At 39.7% G+C, this 17,905-nt stretch overlaps 1 protein-coding gene across 4 annotated transcripts in view; it reads right to left on the bottom strand.

Annotated features, from left to right (window-relative positions):
* NR5A2 (nuclear receptor subfamily 5 group A member 2) overlaps positions 1-17,905 on the bottom strand; it is a 183,533-nt gene that overhangs the window by 92,102 nt on the left and 73,526 nt on the right. For all 4 annotated transcript variants that reach the window (XM_027843497.1, XM_027843496.1, XM_027843498.1 and 1 more), the window contains one exon: positions 364-483. In XM_027843497.1, coding sequence (XP_027699298.1) covers positions 364-483 — 120 coding nt within the window. The remainder of the gene's footprint in view (positions 1-363; positions 484-17,905) is intronic.

The following is a 17,905-nucleotide window of genomic DNA, read 5'->3' on the forward strand; positions in this document are numbered from 1 at the left end:
GTCTGTCTGTCAATCTATTTCTCATCTATCTTGCTGTCAATTTACCTGCGCATCTATTGATCATCTATCTGTCCGTCCAACCAAGAAGCAGAACTCCTTGAAATAGCCTTCCTATAACTTCTAATCATCACAGCATACACCAGGTCAGAAAAAGGAGAGTGCTTATGATTATATTTGCTCTTTGCAAGTTTAGCCGTAATCATCAGACTAGGAACAGAGTACACAAAGTCATCTTTTTTAAATTGTGTGGAGCCAGTCTCTCCATTTTGAAGCACAGGAGTGCTTCTGACTGAATGAGATTCCAGCCATTCTGAACATGCTTAATAAAAAGACACTTTCCCCCTTCGGTGCCTCTACACTCACTTGTTGCCCAGTAACCAGGAAGATTGAGCCTTCCTTTCCATGTACCACTTGTCGGTAAATGTGATCAAGAATTAAGAGTTCACTCCAGCAGTTCTGAAGCAGCTTCATTTGGTCATCAACCTGTAAAAGAACAGATGGAATTTCACTATATGTACATATACAATATCTATTTTTTGTGCATAAGTCTCAGTTTAGTGGAAAATGGGCTTGCTTAGGTGATTTAAGGATAGTACTGCACAGATGTTCAGATCTTAACCAAGTGGACCATTGTTTTTCAAAACAAAAGCTCAGGCCGTGTATAAATACTTAAAGTATTTATGATCAATGAACTGCTAGGAAAAGGCAATCCATTAGAGTGGTAGGTAGAACATTAATAGAGCTATTAAGGTCTGCTTGTGGAGGTTTGGGCATCTTAGATTGTGAAATAGTGAGTGATCCACAGGCACCAATATAATAATGCTAAGTAGCCCATGTTTATGTACCTGAAGGTTAATTTATTGAATGACCATTGAAAGAAGTAAATATTTTGTTCTATCAGATGGCCAAATGGAGAGAATTTTTTTGATCCAGTAGAATCATTATTAGTTCAGGGACCTCTCAATGTGGAAACTCCTTATACAGATACATATTGGCAACTCCTCAGTAACCTCAATTTTTAGTGATTTGCCTGAGGCATTGAGCAATGAAGTGATTTGCCCATGATTACAGAGCTAGTTATGTAAGAGGCAGAACTCAACCCAGGTCTTCCAGGCTTTTCTCCTTTATATCCTATGTCTTGTTGACCAGGGGTGGAATTTATGTGTAAGAAAATTAGAGAGTTTGTGAGATAGGATACAGTGAGAAGGCTACTAGATTTGGAGTCCTGAATTCAAATCCTATTTGTTAAATTCAAATGGGATAATGTCTACAAAGCATTGTATAACTATTACTAATTTTCTTAAAATTTTTTGCTCATCTCAAATACCCTAATGCTAAATATATGTACACATACATCAGTAAAAGTTAAGTTGATCTATTTTTAGGTCTGTCTCTCTCTGTCTGTGTCTCTGTGTCTCTCTCTGTCTCTGACTCTCCTCTCTCTGTCTCTGACTTTCTCTCCTCTCCTCTCTCTTTCTTTCTTCCATCCATCTGTCTATCTCTATCTTTCTTTCCCAGCTAAGTCCTTGGAGTCATCAAACGAAATTTGGATGGATAGAGATACCTCCTCTTGCCTCCCTCTTTCTTCTGGGTTTCCAATCGACAAGCTAATTTAATATTAAGCATAGCTAGCATTTAAATTGTACCTTAAGGTTTGCAAAGTGCTTTACAAATATTACTGATTTGGGATGTAGGTGCTATTAATATCCCTGTTTTGCAGATGAGGAAACTAAGGCAAACAGAGGTCAAGTGACTTGCCCAGGGTCACATAGCTAGCAAATGTCGGAGGCAGGATTCAAACTCATATCTTCCTGATTCCAAGTCCAGCACTCTCTCCACTGTGCCTCCCAGCTAATGCTAAGAGGTAAATATCCACCTTTTAGGGTAGTGATTTCCAGTGTTCATGTTCTGAAACATCAAGATGTCTCTATTCCTTATCCCAAGGGAGTGTTAAGATTTCTCAAAGCATGATTCATTTAAATCATTTAAACACATCCAAATTTAGAATTTTAGTGGTGAAACTCTGGGTGCAGCTGCTTAAGAAGAGGATTCTACTTAGCTGTAATGGTCAATTTGCAGTGAAAGGGCCTGGGTTCAAATGCAAACTGTGCCACCAAACTACCTGCCTGGCCTTGAACAAGGTATTTGACTAGTCTGGACTCAATTTCATCCTCCATAAAATGAGGGATTAAGACTAGTCCTTCTGTTGATTATTTCCTCTTTATCCTGTACATAGACTGTATAAAGCTTGCTTTGAATATATTTGTTTGCATGTTGTCTCCTCTGTTAGACTTTAAGTTCCTTGAGGACAGTGACTGTCTTTTGGCTCTTTTTGCATTCCCAGCATTTAGCGCAGTAGGCACTTAGTAAGTGAACATTTAAGCATATTAAGCACACAGTAGGTGCTTAATAAACATTCATTGAATTAAATGGAAATAAAGTGAATTCTAATGTCCTTTCTAGCTCTAAATGTACAGATGGAATGTTATGCTTTGGGAGGTTGAAGTTGATATCTCAAGGAACCTTAGTCATTTTTACTCACTTTTTTTTTTGGTGAGGCAGTTGGGGTTTAGTGACTTGTCAAGAGTCACACAGCTAGTAAGTGTTATGTGTCTGAGGTTGGATTTGAACTCAGGTCCTCCTGACTCCAGGGCCGGTGCGCTATACACTGCACCACCTAGGTGCCCCTACCTTAGTTATTTTTAAAGGCCTGTGGCCAACTCTATAACCCTGAGCTCAAGGCAGGGCCTTGGAAGTTTGGGTGGCATCATGACCTTCTTACCATATGTCAATAGTCAAGCCTGGCACAAAGCCTGAAAATGAGGATGTTTGGGGACTTGGTAATGAGGGATAAGGAGGGGCCAGCCATTCCCAAGCCTATCTTAATTCAACAAATTACAAGCAGATAGGTGAGGACTGTTATATACCACCCTCTCCTTTAGCCCCATGCCGACACCCTGAAGATGACATTGACTGCCCAGAGCTGTGTTTTGTAGTTACACAGGATTTCCTAGTACAAAATCACTGTATTTGAAGTGAGATCTCCAAAGCCTTATGCAGGATTACACTTCTAAGTCTGCAGCAGCTCATTTAGGCACTCCTTAGATGTGCCTTGAAATAATTGCTATAAGGTGAAGGTCACACTTCTGATCACCTCAATGTCATATCGCATGGGGAACACTCCAGGAAACAACTATCTCAGTTGTGTGTGTGTGTGTGTGTGAGAGACTTCCATACAAAGTTTTGCTTTTCTGCAATTCATAACATTACTATTCCAGCAAATAGGCTTATTACAAAGTTATTAACCTGTAGTCATTGGTATTGTCACACAATGGTATACCTTCACCATGATTAATTATTTCTAACAAAAGAAATATGTATTCTTGAGTAGATTATTCCTAATAATTTATCAGGTGAATTAATTTATTTCTAATAAAATAATTACTAGCATTAGTATAGTATTTTAAGTTTTACAAAGTGCTTTACAAATATTATTTCATTCGATCTTCATAACAACCCTAGGAGGAAGGTGCTATTATTATCCCCTTTTTATAGATGAGAAAATTGAGGCTAAAAGAGGGTAAGGGCTTAGGGTCACACAGTTAGTCAGTGTGTGAGGCAGGATCTGAACTCAGATCATCCTGACTACAGGATGAATGTTCCAAGTCCTATGCCACACTACCCTGTGCCATCTTAGAGTTATGTTGCTCTTTTGTCTGAGGAGTTCAAAATATTGTCCCAATGTTGTTTCACAACGACTCACAACAGAGGCATTTTACAGATGGAAGAATTAAGGAAGGAAGGAACAGCAAAATGAAAAAAAAAAACTTGTAGCGATAGAGGGAAAGTCAAATTTACAACTGAAAAGCTGCAGCTCTCCATCTAAATTTTATATCCTCTGTTTTCATTAAAAAAAATGGGACCAGGAAGATGTATAGAAAAACACCTTTTCAAACACAACCCCATATAAAATTGTAAAATCAGAAATCTGACTCCCTTTATCATTCTTTGCACTTGTTAGAGAAAACCTCTTTAAGCCGATGTATTTTATATCCAATATGAAGGAAAAAAGAGGGTAGGGGAAGGGGGCAGGGTCTGCAAAACAACTGCTTTCCTTCTAGCTCCTGTTTGTGTTTTCTTTCTTTAGCTATTGCCATGACAACTGAAGCCTAATACACCTGGACCACATGATTCATCACTTCATTATCTAGTATTTCATGGGTTCTAGTCTTATCTTGACTCTGACCCCTCTTCCCAGATCGTAAGCTCTCTGAGACTGGAGCCTATGCCTTTGATTCCAGTCCACAGTCGATGACAGGATTAATAGTTATAATCGACATTTATTTGTTTTGAACTAGACCTGTGATTTCATGGGCATAAAGAGCCTCTTTTACCAATGCAGATCAGCAGCTATTGAGCAACTTTTAGTCTTAGAGCTGTGTGGGGCACTAAGACGTTGTCAATCAGTCGATCAATTAATATTTATTAAGCACCTACTATGTGCCAGGCACTGTGCAAAAAGAGGTAAAAGATAACCCCTGCCCTCACAGAGTTCACAATCTAAGACTTGCCAGGTTCACACAGTCAGTCCATGTAGACTTAACTCAGGTCGTGCCAATTTCTAGGCTAGTTGTCTATCCTCCTGCAACATGACCACCTCTCAGGTGACACTTTTATAAATATTGATTTCAAAGATTTTGAATTACTAACTGGCTGTAGTTTTTACACTTCCAAGGGAGATTTTCTTTTCTTCTTTCTCTTCTTTTTTTTTTGAGGCAATCAGGGTTAAGTGACTTGCCCAGGTCACACAACTAGTAAGTATTTGAGGCTGGATTCAAAATAAGGTCCTCCTGACTCCAGGGCTGTCACTCTCTCTGTTGTACCACCTAGCTAACTACTGAAGTCTATTGAACACTGGAGTATTATTGAATTGGGTGCTGCGGGCAGACCTGTGCCTTAAGAAGATCTATTTGATAGCTGATTGGAGAATAAATTGGAGTTGGGAGAAGCTTGAGTCAAGGAGACTAACCAGCAGGCTTTGGCAATAGTTCAGGTGTGAGGTGATGAGAACCTCCAGCTGGGTGGTGGTAACGACAGAGCAGAGAAGAGGGCATATATGAGAGATGTTATAATAAAATTAGAAATAATAGGACTTGACAACTGGTTGGAAATGGGCATTTTCCTGAAGAATTTGTGCTTTGACCATTTACATAAATGATTGATAACCTGTCATGTTGCAATATCAAGGAAGTCAACGGCAGCTTCATTGCGAGCTCTGTTCATGTCTGAGGGGAGCATATACTTTATGCTTGTCTATCATAGCCATGAATAAGAGGAAAGGGTTAATATGATGTCAGTTCTTCACTATCTGTAGATAAGAAGTTTGGGTATTCTCAAGATAATTTTCAATAAGAAAATAAGTGAGAAAAAAGGTGAACAATGTACTTACGTTGACTAGATTCTCAGGGTATAAACATTGTCAATAAAATGACCTTGGGTGGCATTTGGGGGGGGGTGGGGATGACAGTGGGGATAGAGAATTCAGAGGTGGGGTGGGGGGAGATTGGGAAAATCATTTTAATTGTGCAGTGAAGACTGTCACGCAGTTGGCTGCACCATCCTATATAACCCCGCATTATCAGCTATGATAAAGGAAGGACTTTATCTCAGAAATGCTAAGTTAGTCATCTGAGAAACTCTTTGTATTGATGTGATAGCTGAGAGTCTAAAGTCATACAAGAGGCAGATTGTTGTGAGGCACAACTTCCCACAACTCCGAATTGTTAATCATTATACACTTTTGCTTTCTCAGAAGAACAGTGAATTTAGTAAACACCAAAATGAAGAAAAATGTGTATATCTCTCCTAGGCAGACTTCATCCTTATCAACACCTCATTGTTCTCTCCTCACACCCCAGCTTTTAATAAATGTTTGAAATAACTGAGACTTTATGTCAGTTTTACTCATGCAAAGGTGTTTTAAAATCAATCTACTTAGAATCATGGTGATTCCTGGGCTTCGAGGATTGTACACTTAGGTAAGCATTTGGCTGGGATTTTCCTAGGATGATAGATCTGGAGTTGTAATGGGTTTCAGGGACCAGCCAGTCCAACTTTCTTATTTTGCAAATGAGGAAATTTGAGGCCCGTGGGGGTTAAGTGATTTGCTTATCCTTACGTAGCATCAGAGTGAAGACATGAATCCAGCTCTTATGAGTCTATTGTGACACACTGTCACCATTCTCGTTTTAAACTCTCCAGCTGCACAAAACTAAAAGTCAAGTGAGTGTTTCATTTTGAAGTATGACTATGACTGTGATTTTAAGTTAGGCACTAACTACCAAGTCATTGTGTCTTTTGTTACCAGATAAGATTTAAGAAGATATTTAATGACCAAGCCAGAAATGTCCTTTAATGATTAAAGTTGAATTGATTTCTATTAACTTCAAATAATTTGAACCCTGAATAATCAAAACTCAGGATGGTAATAATGCCAGGTGCTTTTTTTTTAAGGAATTCATTTCATTATCTTTTTAACATGTCTATGATCCCTTGGAGAATCAAAAATAGAATAAAATTTTTAAAAATGCACCTACTATGTGGAAATCACTAAGAACACGAGGTGTGCAATGACCCGAATCTATGACTGCTATTAAAAAAGAGTTGGATGGTTATCTATAATCTCCACAATAAACTGCTACAAAGTCCAAGAAAAATGATTTAACATTAGCAATGATTAAACCAGCTCCAAAAAACAGGACCGCACTAGAGAATGAATAGCCAGTAAAACTCCCTTCTTGATTGATGCAATACACAAAAGATTTATAAATGAGAAGTTCTTGACTGGGTTGAGATAAGCAGCTGATGGACTTCATAATTGGGTTACTGTTATTTCATAATGCAATAAACTGTCTTGATTATTATGTGTCACCAGGAAAATAGGGCAGCGTGGCTTATTTTTCTTTTTTATTGAGTGAGCGGTGCTCTGGGGTATACTCTGGGATGAGCTCTTCCAGTAAGGATAGGGTGATACAGGGGGAGGGGAATTGGAGGTGTGTGGGGCCTTTCCTCATTTTCACCAATGTACTAGAAGTCAAGGCTTCACCACCTCATGTCTTAATTACTGCAGTAGTTTTTCTTCCTCCCATTTTCTCTTTCTCCATTCTAGATACAGAGGCCGGAATCAACTTCCTTAAATATTTCTTCACATATATATATATATGTATATTATTATTTCTTCATATATAAACTTCATCAAGTCATTCAAAGCCTCTCACTAATTGATTCTACCCTATCTCATGGATCTCCCCTTTCATCACTAGTAAGTATTTATTAAGCAGCTACTAGGTACTAGACACTATACTGAGCTGTGGGGACATAAAGAAAGATGAAAGGCTGCCCCTGCTCCCAAGAAACTCACCATCTAATGGGGGACACAATGGGAAAACAGCTATGTACAAACAAACTATAGACAGCATAAAGTGGAGATAATCAAGAGGGAAGGCACTAGTATGAATATCAGGAAAGGTTTCTTATAGAAGGTGGGACTCCTCCTTCAGAAAAGAGGATCAGTTTCCTGTTCCTTACACATGACTGGCCAGTGCAAATATCATCTCCCCTTTTTAGAATGTGTTTCCTGTTCAGCTGTGCCAATGACGTTCACCATCCCCCTTTCCCAAGAACCCACCTTCAATTAGGGTTCTATACTGTGAGTATTCAACAAATGCTCCTGAGAGAATGATTAACTAATGGGGTGATCTTGCATCAGACTCAATTCCCATGCCAAGGCACCATCGGGTCATAGATTTAGAGCTGGAAAGAATGTCTGAGGCCAGCTGGTCTACCCTGCCCATTTTACAGATAGAGACCCCAAAGACCGGAGTGGTCACCCAATCACCCAAGTGCACACACAAATTGTGTATATATATATATACACTTATATGGCTTATGTACGTAAACCATATTAGTAATGCTCCACCTATTTTGTAGTCAGACTTCTGATAATCTTACTTCTCAATTACATTATATGTACTCACACATTTATACACATCCATCCATAGCTATACATACATAGGTGTATGTGTGTATATGTGTATGTGTATACATGTATATGTATATATACAATGTGTATGTATATTTGTCCTAAGTCTCTAGCTAAAATCCCACTTTCTACAGGAAACTTTTCCTGATAATACTTTTAGTGCCTTCCCTCTGTTTATTGCTTCCTATTTATTCTGTATATATCTTGTTTGTACAGAGTAGTTTTATGTTGTCTTCCCCATTAGATTTGTTTTTTAGGCAATCAGGGTTAAGTGACTTGCCCAGGGTCACACAACTAGTAAGTGTCTGAGGCTTGATTTGAACTCAAGTCCTCCTGACTACAGGACTGGTCTTCAATCCACTGCACCACCTAGCTTCCCCATGCAGCTAGTATGAGAAAAGAGATGTTTGTTGGCCATCCCACTGCCCGATGGATTTACTAGCACAAGGCTGAAGGTGCCTGTATTTATTCAGCAAACATTTATTAAGCACTGGCTTCAACTGTCCTTAAGTACATATCTGAAGAGGTAACTTCCCTACTCAATCAACTCCAGTGTCTTCTTATTGGCTCTAGGATCAACTATAAACTCTTCTGTTTAGCTTTCAAAGCATTTCACATCCTTGTCCCAACCTATACTTCCAGCCTCAGTGATGTTACTCTGTTTCTCTGTCTCTTTCTGTGTCTTTGTGTCTCTATCTTTGTCTCTCTCTGTCTCTGTCTTTCTCCTCTCTCTCTGTCTCTGTCATTCTCTGTCTTTCTCTGCCTCTTTGTCTCTGTCCCTCTCTCTCCTCTCTCTCCCTCTCTCTCCTCTCTCTCCCTCTCTCCTAGCTAAACTGGCCTTCTCTCTGTTCCATACTTAGTTCCATGTTTTTCTATTACCTTTTCACCATGACTGGGATGGATATACTCTCTCCTTATCGAATCCCTTTCTTACTTCAAGATGAATCTCAAAGATCAGCTTCTATACAAAGCCTTTCCTGATGTCCCCGGCTACTTTGTATTTGTTCTCTTAATATGTAATCTGTATGTGCTCACAAATGTACTTGTTCCCTCATTAGGATGTCAGCTCCTTGTAAGTACTGTTTCATTCATTATATTGGTGTCCCCAGTTCTGAATATGGTGCTTGGCCCACATTAGGTGCTTAATAAATGTTGATTGATTAGGCTTGTCCTGTTTGTCCCCATAGGTCAGAACTAGAAGCAATGGGTAAAAGCTATAAGAGGCAAATTCAAACTTGATGTTATGGAAAAAATAACTTAAGAACTAGAGCTGTCTATAAGACTAGGGGCAGCTAGATGGCTCAGTAAAGAGAGTTGGGCCTGGAGTCAAGAAGGCCTGAGTTCAAATCCAGCCTCAGACACTTTACTAGCTGTGTGAACCTGGGCAAGTTCCTCAACCTCTGTTTGCCTTAATCCACTGGAGAAGGAAATGGAAAACCACTCTAGTATCTTTGCCAAGAAAAACACATGGAAGTATGGTCTACCTGGTCATGAAGAATCTGACACGGCTGAACAACACCAACAATGAGAAGACTGGGGTGCCTTGGGAGGTAGTGTAGGTCTTCAGACAAAGCCAGTATGACCACTTGGAGATGTGTCACAGTAGTGGTTGGATTTTTGAGAACAATTTGGACTACATGGTGGTTGAGTTCCTTTCCTAATTTTGAAATCCTATTTTTTTTGTGAGAATGAAATCACCACTTACAACTGGGAAACAGGAGGACAGGAAATCAATGAAGAGAAAGTAAGAAGGAATGATGAGCCAAAGGAAAAAAATGAGAGGAGGGGTTAGATGAGCACTGGAAGGGAAGGAAAATAAAGGATGCTAGCTCGAGGTTCAAGGGAAAGGGTTTACTTATATTTTAGAATAGAAGAGACTTGAGCATCTGTGCAGGCAGAAGGGAAGGAGCCAATAGAGAGTGAGATACTGAAGATGAGAAGGGAAGTAAATGATCAAGAGAACAGGTTCTGGACGGACACAGGAGGGGATAAGATCAAGGGCAGGAAAAGAGGGGTTACCTTGACAGAGATGAGGGGCAATTTATCCTCTGAGAATGGTGCAAAGAAGGTGGGCATAGGGGAAGACATATGGTACAAGGAGAGTGGGAACAAGCGTTTTATTTATGACAAACATTGCCTCATTTGATCTTCACAACAACCCTAGAAGGTAGGTGCTATTATCCTCATTTTACAGATGTGGAAACTGAGGCAATCAGCTATTGAGTGACTTGCCCAGCTAGTAAGTATCTGAGGCCAGATTTGAATTCAAGTCTTCCTGTCTCCATGCCCAGTGCTCTATACACTTTATCACCTAGCTGCCATAGGGAGAATGAGAGATTGAAAAGGTCAAGATGAATGGCCTCAATCTTTTGAGTAAAATAGAATGTGAGGTTATTTGATGAGAATGAGGGATTAAGGGAGGAGCTGTGTGCTAAAGGAGAGAGCAGAAAACGAATGAACAAATGGAATGAATGAGCGAATGAAAGAACCCTGCTATCATTTATTATCACAGGATTCGATGTACCTTTTTTCATTGTTCAGTCATTTTAGTCGCGTCTGACTCTTTGTGACTCTATCTGGGGTTTTCTTGGCAAAGATACCGGAGTGGTCTGCCTTTTCCTTTTCCAGTTCATTTTACAGATGAGGAAACTGAGGCAAATCGGATTAAGTGACTTGTCCAGGGTCACACAGCTAGTAAGTATCTGGGGTTGGATTTGAACTCAGGAAGATGAGTCTCCCTGACTCCAAACCCAGTGCTCTATCTACTGCACCACCTAGCTGCCCCTCGATGTGCCATAGGTACTTCTAATACTGGAAATTGAATTCCCCATGTGTGAATCTCTATTCCATTTAAATCTGCCTCCATGATTCACAATACCTCTCACAACACTTTTGCTAATTTTTGCTAATAAAAAACCCAGCTTCAAAGTAGCAAATACAATGTAGAGTTAGGTAACTTCTATATATGCCTTTATCTAGGACTTCAAACTGTATTAGAAATATAGCACCTATTTTAGACTTTTGATCATCTCAGTCCTCCTGCTCTGTAAGGGAACAGGTTCTCTCTGTGGTAAATAGCTATCACAAAGCCCACGTACTATGTTCTCTAGGCAGGGAGATGACTGTGCTTAAAGGAAGGCAGCACCTTAGACCGTCAGGTGACTGATGATACCTAACAGAAGAATTCTAAAAAACAGTGGAAGCCTTCTACCTGTTTCTGGCTCTTTGGCTTTGTAATCTGGCAGCATTTAGAATTGAGACAAAATGTCCCGTATACGTGGTATATGTCCTATATACATAAGTAAGTTCTGAGGGTGTTACTGTATAGAAGCCCAGTAGAATGGGGGCAGCTAGGTGGTGCAGTGTATAGGGTGCCAGGCCTGGAGTCAGGAATTTCATCTTCCTGAGTTCAAATCCTGCCTCAGATACTTACTGAGTGACTCTGAGAAGGTCACTTAACCATTTTGCCTCAGTTTTCTCATCGGTAAAATGAGCTGGAGAAGGAAATGGTAAATCACTTCAGTATCTCTGAAATGACTCAAAAACAACATATCAGGTGATGCTTTTAATAATGATCCTGAAAGGGGGTAGCCAGGTGGCACAGAGGATAGAGCACTGGCCTGGATTCAGGAGGACCTGAGTTCAAATCTGGCCTCAGACACATAACACTTATTAGCTGTGTGACCCTGGGCAAGTAACTTAACCCCATTGCCTAACCAAAAAAAAAAAATAATGATCTTGAATCATCAAGGAAAAAGGTTATGGGATGGAATTCAAAGGTTCACTTATTTGCAGTGTCTGTTTCTCATGAAACTAGATGCTATATATGAGGTCAGACCCATGGTCCATTGAACCCAATATTTTATCTCTGATGGAGACAGCAAGAAATGGTTTGTGAGAAAGCAAGTTTGCCTTCCCAGATAGAAAGGACAACACCTAACCAGCACAATGCCAGCCCCATATTCTTTGGTCTTTATCCTTGATATTTTGAAGTTTCTATTTGGGGAGGTAAAATTGCTTTCTTTTGAGCTATTTCAATTCTGCTGTGTGAGATGTTTTGGGGAATACTAGACAGGAAGCGACAGGAAAAATCCCTCTCATCAGTGTCTCCTCTCCATCCTCCACACCATTGCCAAAGATATTTCTAAAGCACAACTCTAACTATTTAAAAACTTGTTTGCCTCAGTTTCTTATCTGTAAAATGGACTGGAGAAAGAAAAAGCAAATCACTCCAGTATTTTTTGCCAAGAAAAACCCAAACTGGATCACAAAGAATCTGGCCTCTAGGACTGAGCTCAAACCTCCCTGTTTGGTATTTAAAGCCTTTCACATCCTGATTCCAACCTACCTTCCCAGGCATACTACACATTACCCTCTAGGTCTTCTTGCTGTCCCTCATATTTAACATTCCACCTTCTACTTCTGTGTCTTTTCACACACTGTCCCTCATGCCTTGGTGTACCCTCTTCATCTAGACCTCTTATAAATCCTAATCAGCTTAAGCACCATGTACTACAGGAGGAAGGAAAGGAAGAAAACAAGCATTCATTAAGTTTATTATATGCCGGGCACTATGCTAAGTGCTTTATAAATATCACCTCATTTGCATGTGAGCCTCACAATAGATTTATTATTATTCCCATTTTACAGCTGAGGAAACTGAGGAAATGGAAGTGAAGTGATTTGCTGGTAAGTGAGAGATAGTAATTGTCTAAGGCTGGATTTGAACTCAGGTCTTCTTGACTCCAGACCTAGCACTCTATTCAGTGTGCTAACTAATGGCCTCTAACCATCTGAAGTTTTTCCTGATTCCTACAGTTGCTTATGCCTCCCCCTGAGATCACCTTGTAATTATTTTTTACATCTGTATATACTTATGGGTATGTGTGTTGTTTCCCCTTATAAAATGTAAGTTCCCTAGGGACCAGGGCTCTTTTATTTTTGTCCTTGTCATTTTAGCTGGCACATAACAGGTGTTTAATAAATGCTTATTGATTGATTGATTGCAGTTTAGCAGACTAAGTGATGTGATTTCAACAACTGGATGCCTCCTAAGTTCTGTGATATATGAACTGGATGAGCAAACCCTTGACTCCACCTTTCACAATTTTAAAGACTTCTATCATATCATTCTTCAGCCTTTGTCTTTCAGATTTAACGATAATAAAAAAATCCTGATCATTTTAGCCTGTCTACATATGGAAACCATTCTTACAGAAAGGAGAAGACATGCTTGGGTCTAGAGGAATATATTTTTTTTTTCCAAACTCAGGAAGCTACATAGTGAGAATGCAGTTGTCTCTGGCTGCCAGGTGATCTCAAATCCTCCCCCTGCTCCGAACCCTCTGTCCCTAGCCCAGATATGTGGTGATGATGGAGAAGGTTATTTCTTCTGGGGAAAAGATACTTAATATTACCTAATTTTACTCGATGCTATGAAGCATGATGTCCCCAGAAATAAGTAGAGTAGACTCACTTTTTGGCCAACTTTGCTTGTCTGCTCATCACAGACAATCAAAAATTCTTCTAAGTTATCTAGTTCATAGGATCAGAGAACCACAGAATGTGAGAGCTGGAAGAGACTTTAGTAGTCATCTAGTGTAATAATGCCTTGGGGGAGATAAGACAAAACCCAAGCTTCGCAAATCCATTTTGCAGATTTCTTGTTTTCCTAGAATGCTTTATTTTTATGGTAACAGCTCCTGCTTTGCAGGCATGTTGCAAGGATCAAAGGAGTACTTTGAAAACTTTAAAGCTCAATTTCAATGTTAGTTATTACTATTGTTTTATATGAATATTTAAGAAAGTAAGCAGCATGGGATACTTGGATTTAGAGCAGCTGGGGTACCAGAAAAGGCTCACTCTAGGAGAAGATTCTTGAGTTAACTTTTGAAAGATTATGAAAGATCTGTTCTCAGGGTCAACCAACAAGTATTTTATTGAGTGCCTGCTATGTGTAATTACAGAAGAACTATAAAGGAAAGATCTTAATATCACCGATAACCACGATGGTGTGGTTACTGATCTAGAGCCAGACATCCTGGATAATGAAGTCAAGTAGGCCTTAGGAAGCATTGCTAACAATAAGGCTAGTGGAGGTGATGGAATTCCAACTGAGCTATTTAAAACCCTAAAAGATGATGCTGTTAAAGTGCTGCACTCAATATGTGAGCAAATTTGGAAAACTCAATTGTGGTCACTGGATTGGAAAGAATCAGTTTACATTCCAATCCTAAAGAAGGGCAATGCCAAGGAATGTTCAGATTACTGGATAATTGTGCTCCTTTTACATGCCAGCAAGGTTACGCTCACTAGCATTAAGCTAGGCTTCAGCAATACGTGAAGCAAGAATTACCAGAAGAGCAGGCACTGGTTTTTTGAGGAGGCAGAGGAACTAGAGACTAAATTGCCAACATTCTCTGGATTATGGAGAAAGCAAAGGAGGTCCAGAAGAACATCTACTTCTGCTTCACTGCCTACTCTAAGGCCGTTGACTATGTGCATCACAACAAAATGCGGCAAGTTCTCAAAGAGATGGGAATACCAGATCATTTTACTTGTTCCCTGTATGTGGCTCAAGAAGCAACAGTTAGAAGTGAACATGGAACAACCGATTGGTTTAAGACTGGAAAAGGAGTACAACAAGGCTTGTATATTGTCACTTTATTTATTTAACTTATATGCAGAGTACATCGTGCAAAATATCAGGCTGGATGAATAAAAAACTGAAATTGAATTTCCTGGGAGTAATAGCAATAATATAAGATGTGCAGATTATACTACTCTGATGACAGAAATTTAAGAGGAATTAAGAAGCTTCTTGATAAAGGTGAAAAAGAATAGCATAAAAGCTGGCTTGAAGCTTAAAATAAACAACAACAACAACAATAACAAACAAAACTAAGATCATGGCAATTGGTCCCATCACTTTCTGTCAAACAGAAGGAGAGGAAATGGAAGCAGCGTCAGATTTCATATTCTTGGGCTCAAAAATCACTGCAGATGGTGACTGCAACAATGAAATTAAAAGATGCTTGTTCCTTGGAAGGAAAGCTATGGCAAATCTGGACAGTATACTAAAAAACAGAGATATCACCTTGCTGACAAAGGTGTGTTTAGTCAAGGCTATGGTTTTTATAGTAGTAATGTACGGCTGTGAGAGCTGGACTGTGAAGAAAGCTGAGTGCTGCAGAATCAACTCTTGAATTGTGGTGCTGGAGAAGACTTTTGAGAGTCCCTTGGACAGCAAAGAGATTAAATCAGTCAATCCTTAAAGAAATGAATTCAGACTATTCATTGAAAGGACAAATACTGAAGCTGAAGCTTAAATACTTTGGACACATAATGAAAAGACGGGACTCATTGGAAAAGACCCTGATGTTGAAAAAGATTAAAGGCAAAAGGAGAAGGGGATAGCAGAGCATGAGATAGACAGATAGTATCACGGAAGCAATGAGCATGAGCCTGGACAGACTTTGGGAGAGAGTGGAGGACAGAAGGGTCTGGTGTGCTGTGGTCCATGGAGTCATGAAGAGTTGGACATTACTGAACGACTGAACAGCACTATGTGTAATAGTAATTACTAGTACCGCTCACTGTGTTAGTCCTTTGAAGAGATGCAAAGAAATTCAAGACAGTCCCTCCCTTCATTTGGGCATATAAGATGCATATGCATAAAAAGATTAATAATACAAGACATCAAATAACAAATACCAAAGTGCAAAGAAGAAAACATCAGATCATGGAAAAGGTGGATGAAATGAAAGAGAGGTAACATTTTAAGAGATTTTCCAGTGCTCCCTCTTACTGGTATTGTTCCATTTCACATTACTTCCTATTTCCTGCACTCTAATTTAGAAATATCCTATGTATAATTAAAGCCAGGCTGTCACCTCTCTGACCAGGCAGATGTTAAATAAGCAACAAAGACAAAACACTCAAGTATGATGTGTTTTCTTTTGAGTCACTTGGAATGTCAGAAATGGTGCCTGGAGATGTAATTATTATGTGAATTGGTAACAGGATAATGGGGTTAGACTTAGAATTTACCCTCTTCAGGCATAGACTCAATAGCATTTGGGCCAGCAGCCACCTAAGTCTGCTCTCTGTACAAAGGATCAGTAATTAAGCCATAAATTAAGGCATATCTTGGCTTATACCTTGTGAAATGAACACACCTGATTGAAGTCCTAAGGATGGTAAGATGAAGGGGAGAAAGGTAAGAAATAATATAGAAAAAGATTCTACAGATTATACTCAGGGATACCCTTGAGACCTGAATTCAAATTCTTCCTCTGTAGATTAAATTTCTGAGCCAGAAGAAGAATTTTCAGGGACTAAAATGTCCTTGGGTCCATGTAGGCTGATTGCTCCCCAGGCATTCAGCCAAAGAGGGGAGGAAAGAAGTCAAGTAGCCTAAATATTATTCACCAAAAATACAACGGAAATTAGGGACAGAGGTAAAGAAGAGGTCCCTAGGGTCTTTCCAATGATGGGAATTCTCCCAACACAATGGCTCCTGGGAGAATTCCTTAATAGATTTCTTCACTGATGTGGAGTTGACAGACTCTTCCTTATCCACAAGTTAAATTAGCTCATAAAAGCACAAAGCTATCTGTTCCCTTGGCTTGTTGCCTTAGAGAACCTAGATACTCATTCCCAGAAGTTGACGGAGGCCCTCTCCTCCCAACCCCCAAAGTGAGAAACTAGGTAATTCTAGGAATCAAAACTCTGGGACATACAAAGTTCAGCCAAATAATTTTTTCCCTGCACTACAAATTCCATGACATCACAGACCATGTCTCTGTATAACAACTTCAGTCCACAAGTGAGATCTTTTTCCACTGAATCTGGAAAGCTTGATGCAAATAGTCATGGACAGAGACATTCACCCCATGGTGTAGGCACGGGGCTTTCTCCTTCTCATCTCTTTATTAAGATTGAGGGAAACCCTACAATCTTGACAGGAGTTCTCAGACAAGTTTTGGGAATATTAAAGGAAATTATGTGGCTGAAGGTCAAGGATCATCATAATCTCTGAGAATTAGAATTGCAGGTCACCCAAAGTCAGAGGCTTATGGCAAATGTAAGTAGGCTGCCACGTATTAGCAGTGAGGGGCTGAGTTATGCAGAAGGGAAATACACAGAAGTAGGGGAATAATTTACATGATGGTCACAATAATTTGAAGGGGAAGGAAAACTGAAACCTTCAGATCTCTGATTAATGTAATATCAAATTGTGACTTCACAGAAATGATAGTGAATGAACCATGCCTCCCACCTCTTGGCAAAGAGGTGGTAGGCTACAGGTGTGGAACAAGACATGAACCTTCAGACACAGCCAATGTGTTTACTTGTTTTGTTTGACTGTGCTCATTTATTATAAGGGAAGATTCTTCTGTAGGGGCATGGAGGAGTTGTTGGAATGTGACAGGGATGCCAAGAAAAAAAAGAAAAGAGAACCTCAATAAAACACCTTTTAAAGGAATTGTGTAGGCAAAGCAGCATAAATGCTATGATCAGACAGATATATTGACTGGAAAAGGAAGTGAGTCAATTATGCAATGAGAGTAAGGGACAATTGATTGAAAGTCCATGTGCTCCATTGATATCTGTGCCATATTGAAATTTAGGAGAAGGCCCTCAGCATGTTGCATGGTGTCTCTGAGGAGGATTTATGGGAGAGAGGGAGAAAGAGGGAGAAAAGGAGGAAGAAGAAAGGGAAGGAGAATGAGGGAGTGAGAAAGAGAGAGAGAGAGGCAGAGAGAGAGACAGAGAGAGAGAGAGAGAGAGAGAAAGAGAGAGAGAAAGAGAGAGAGTGAGAGAGAGAGAGAGTTATGGGCTGGTTGGGACTCCACATAATCT

Source organism: Vombatus ursinus, unplaced genomic scaffold, assembly GCF_900497805.2.
Source record: "Vombatus ursinus unplaced genomic scaffold, bare-nosed wombat genome assembly UNPS02014909.1, whole genome shotgun sequence".
NCBI classification, from domain to species: domain Eukaryota; kingdom Metazoa; phylum Chordata; class Mammalia; order Diprotodontia; family Vombatidae; genus Vombatus; species Vombatus ursinus.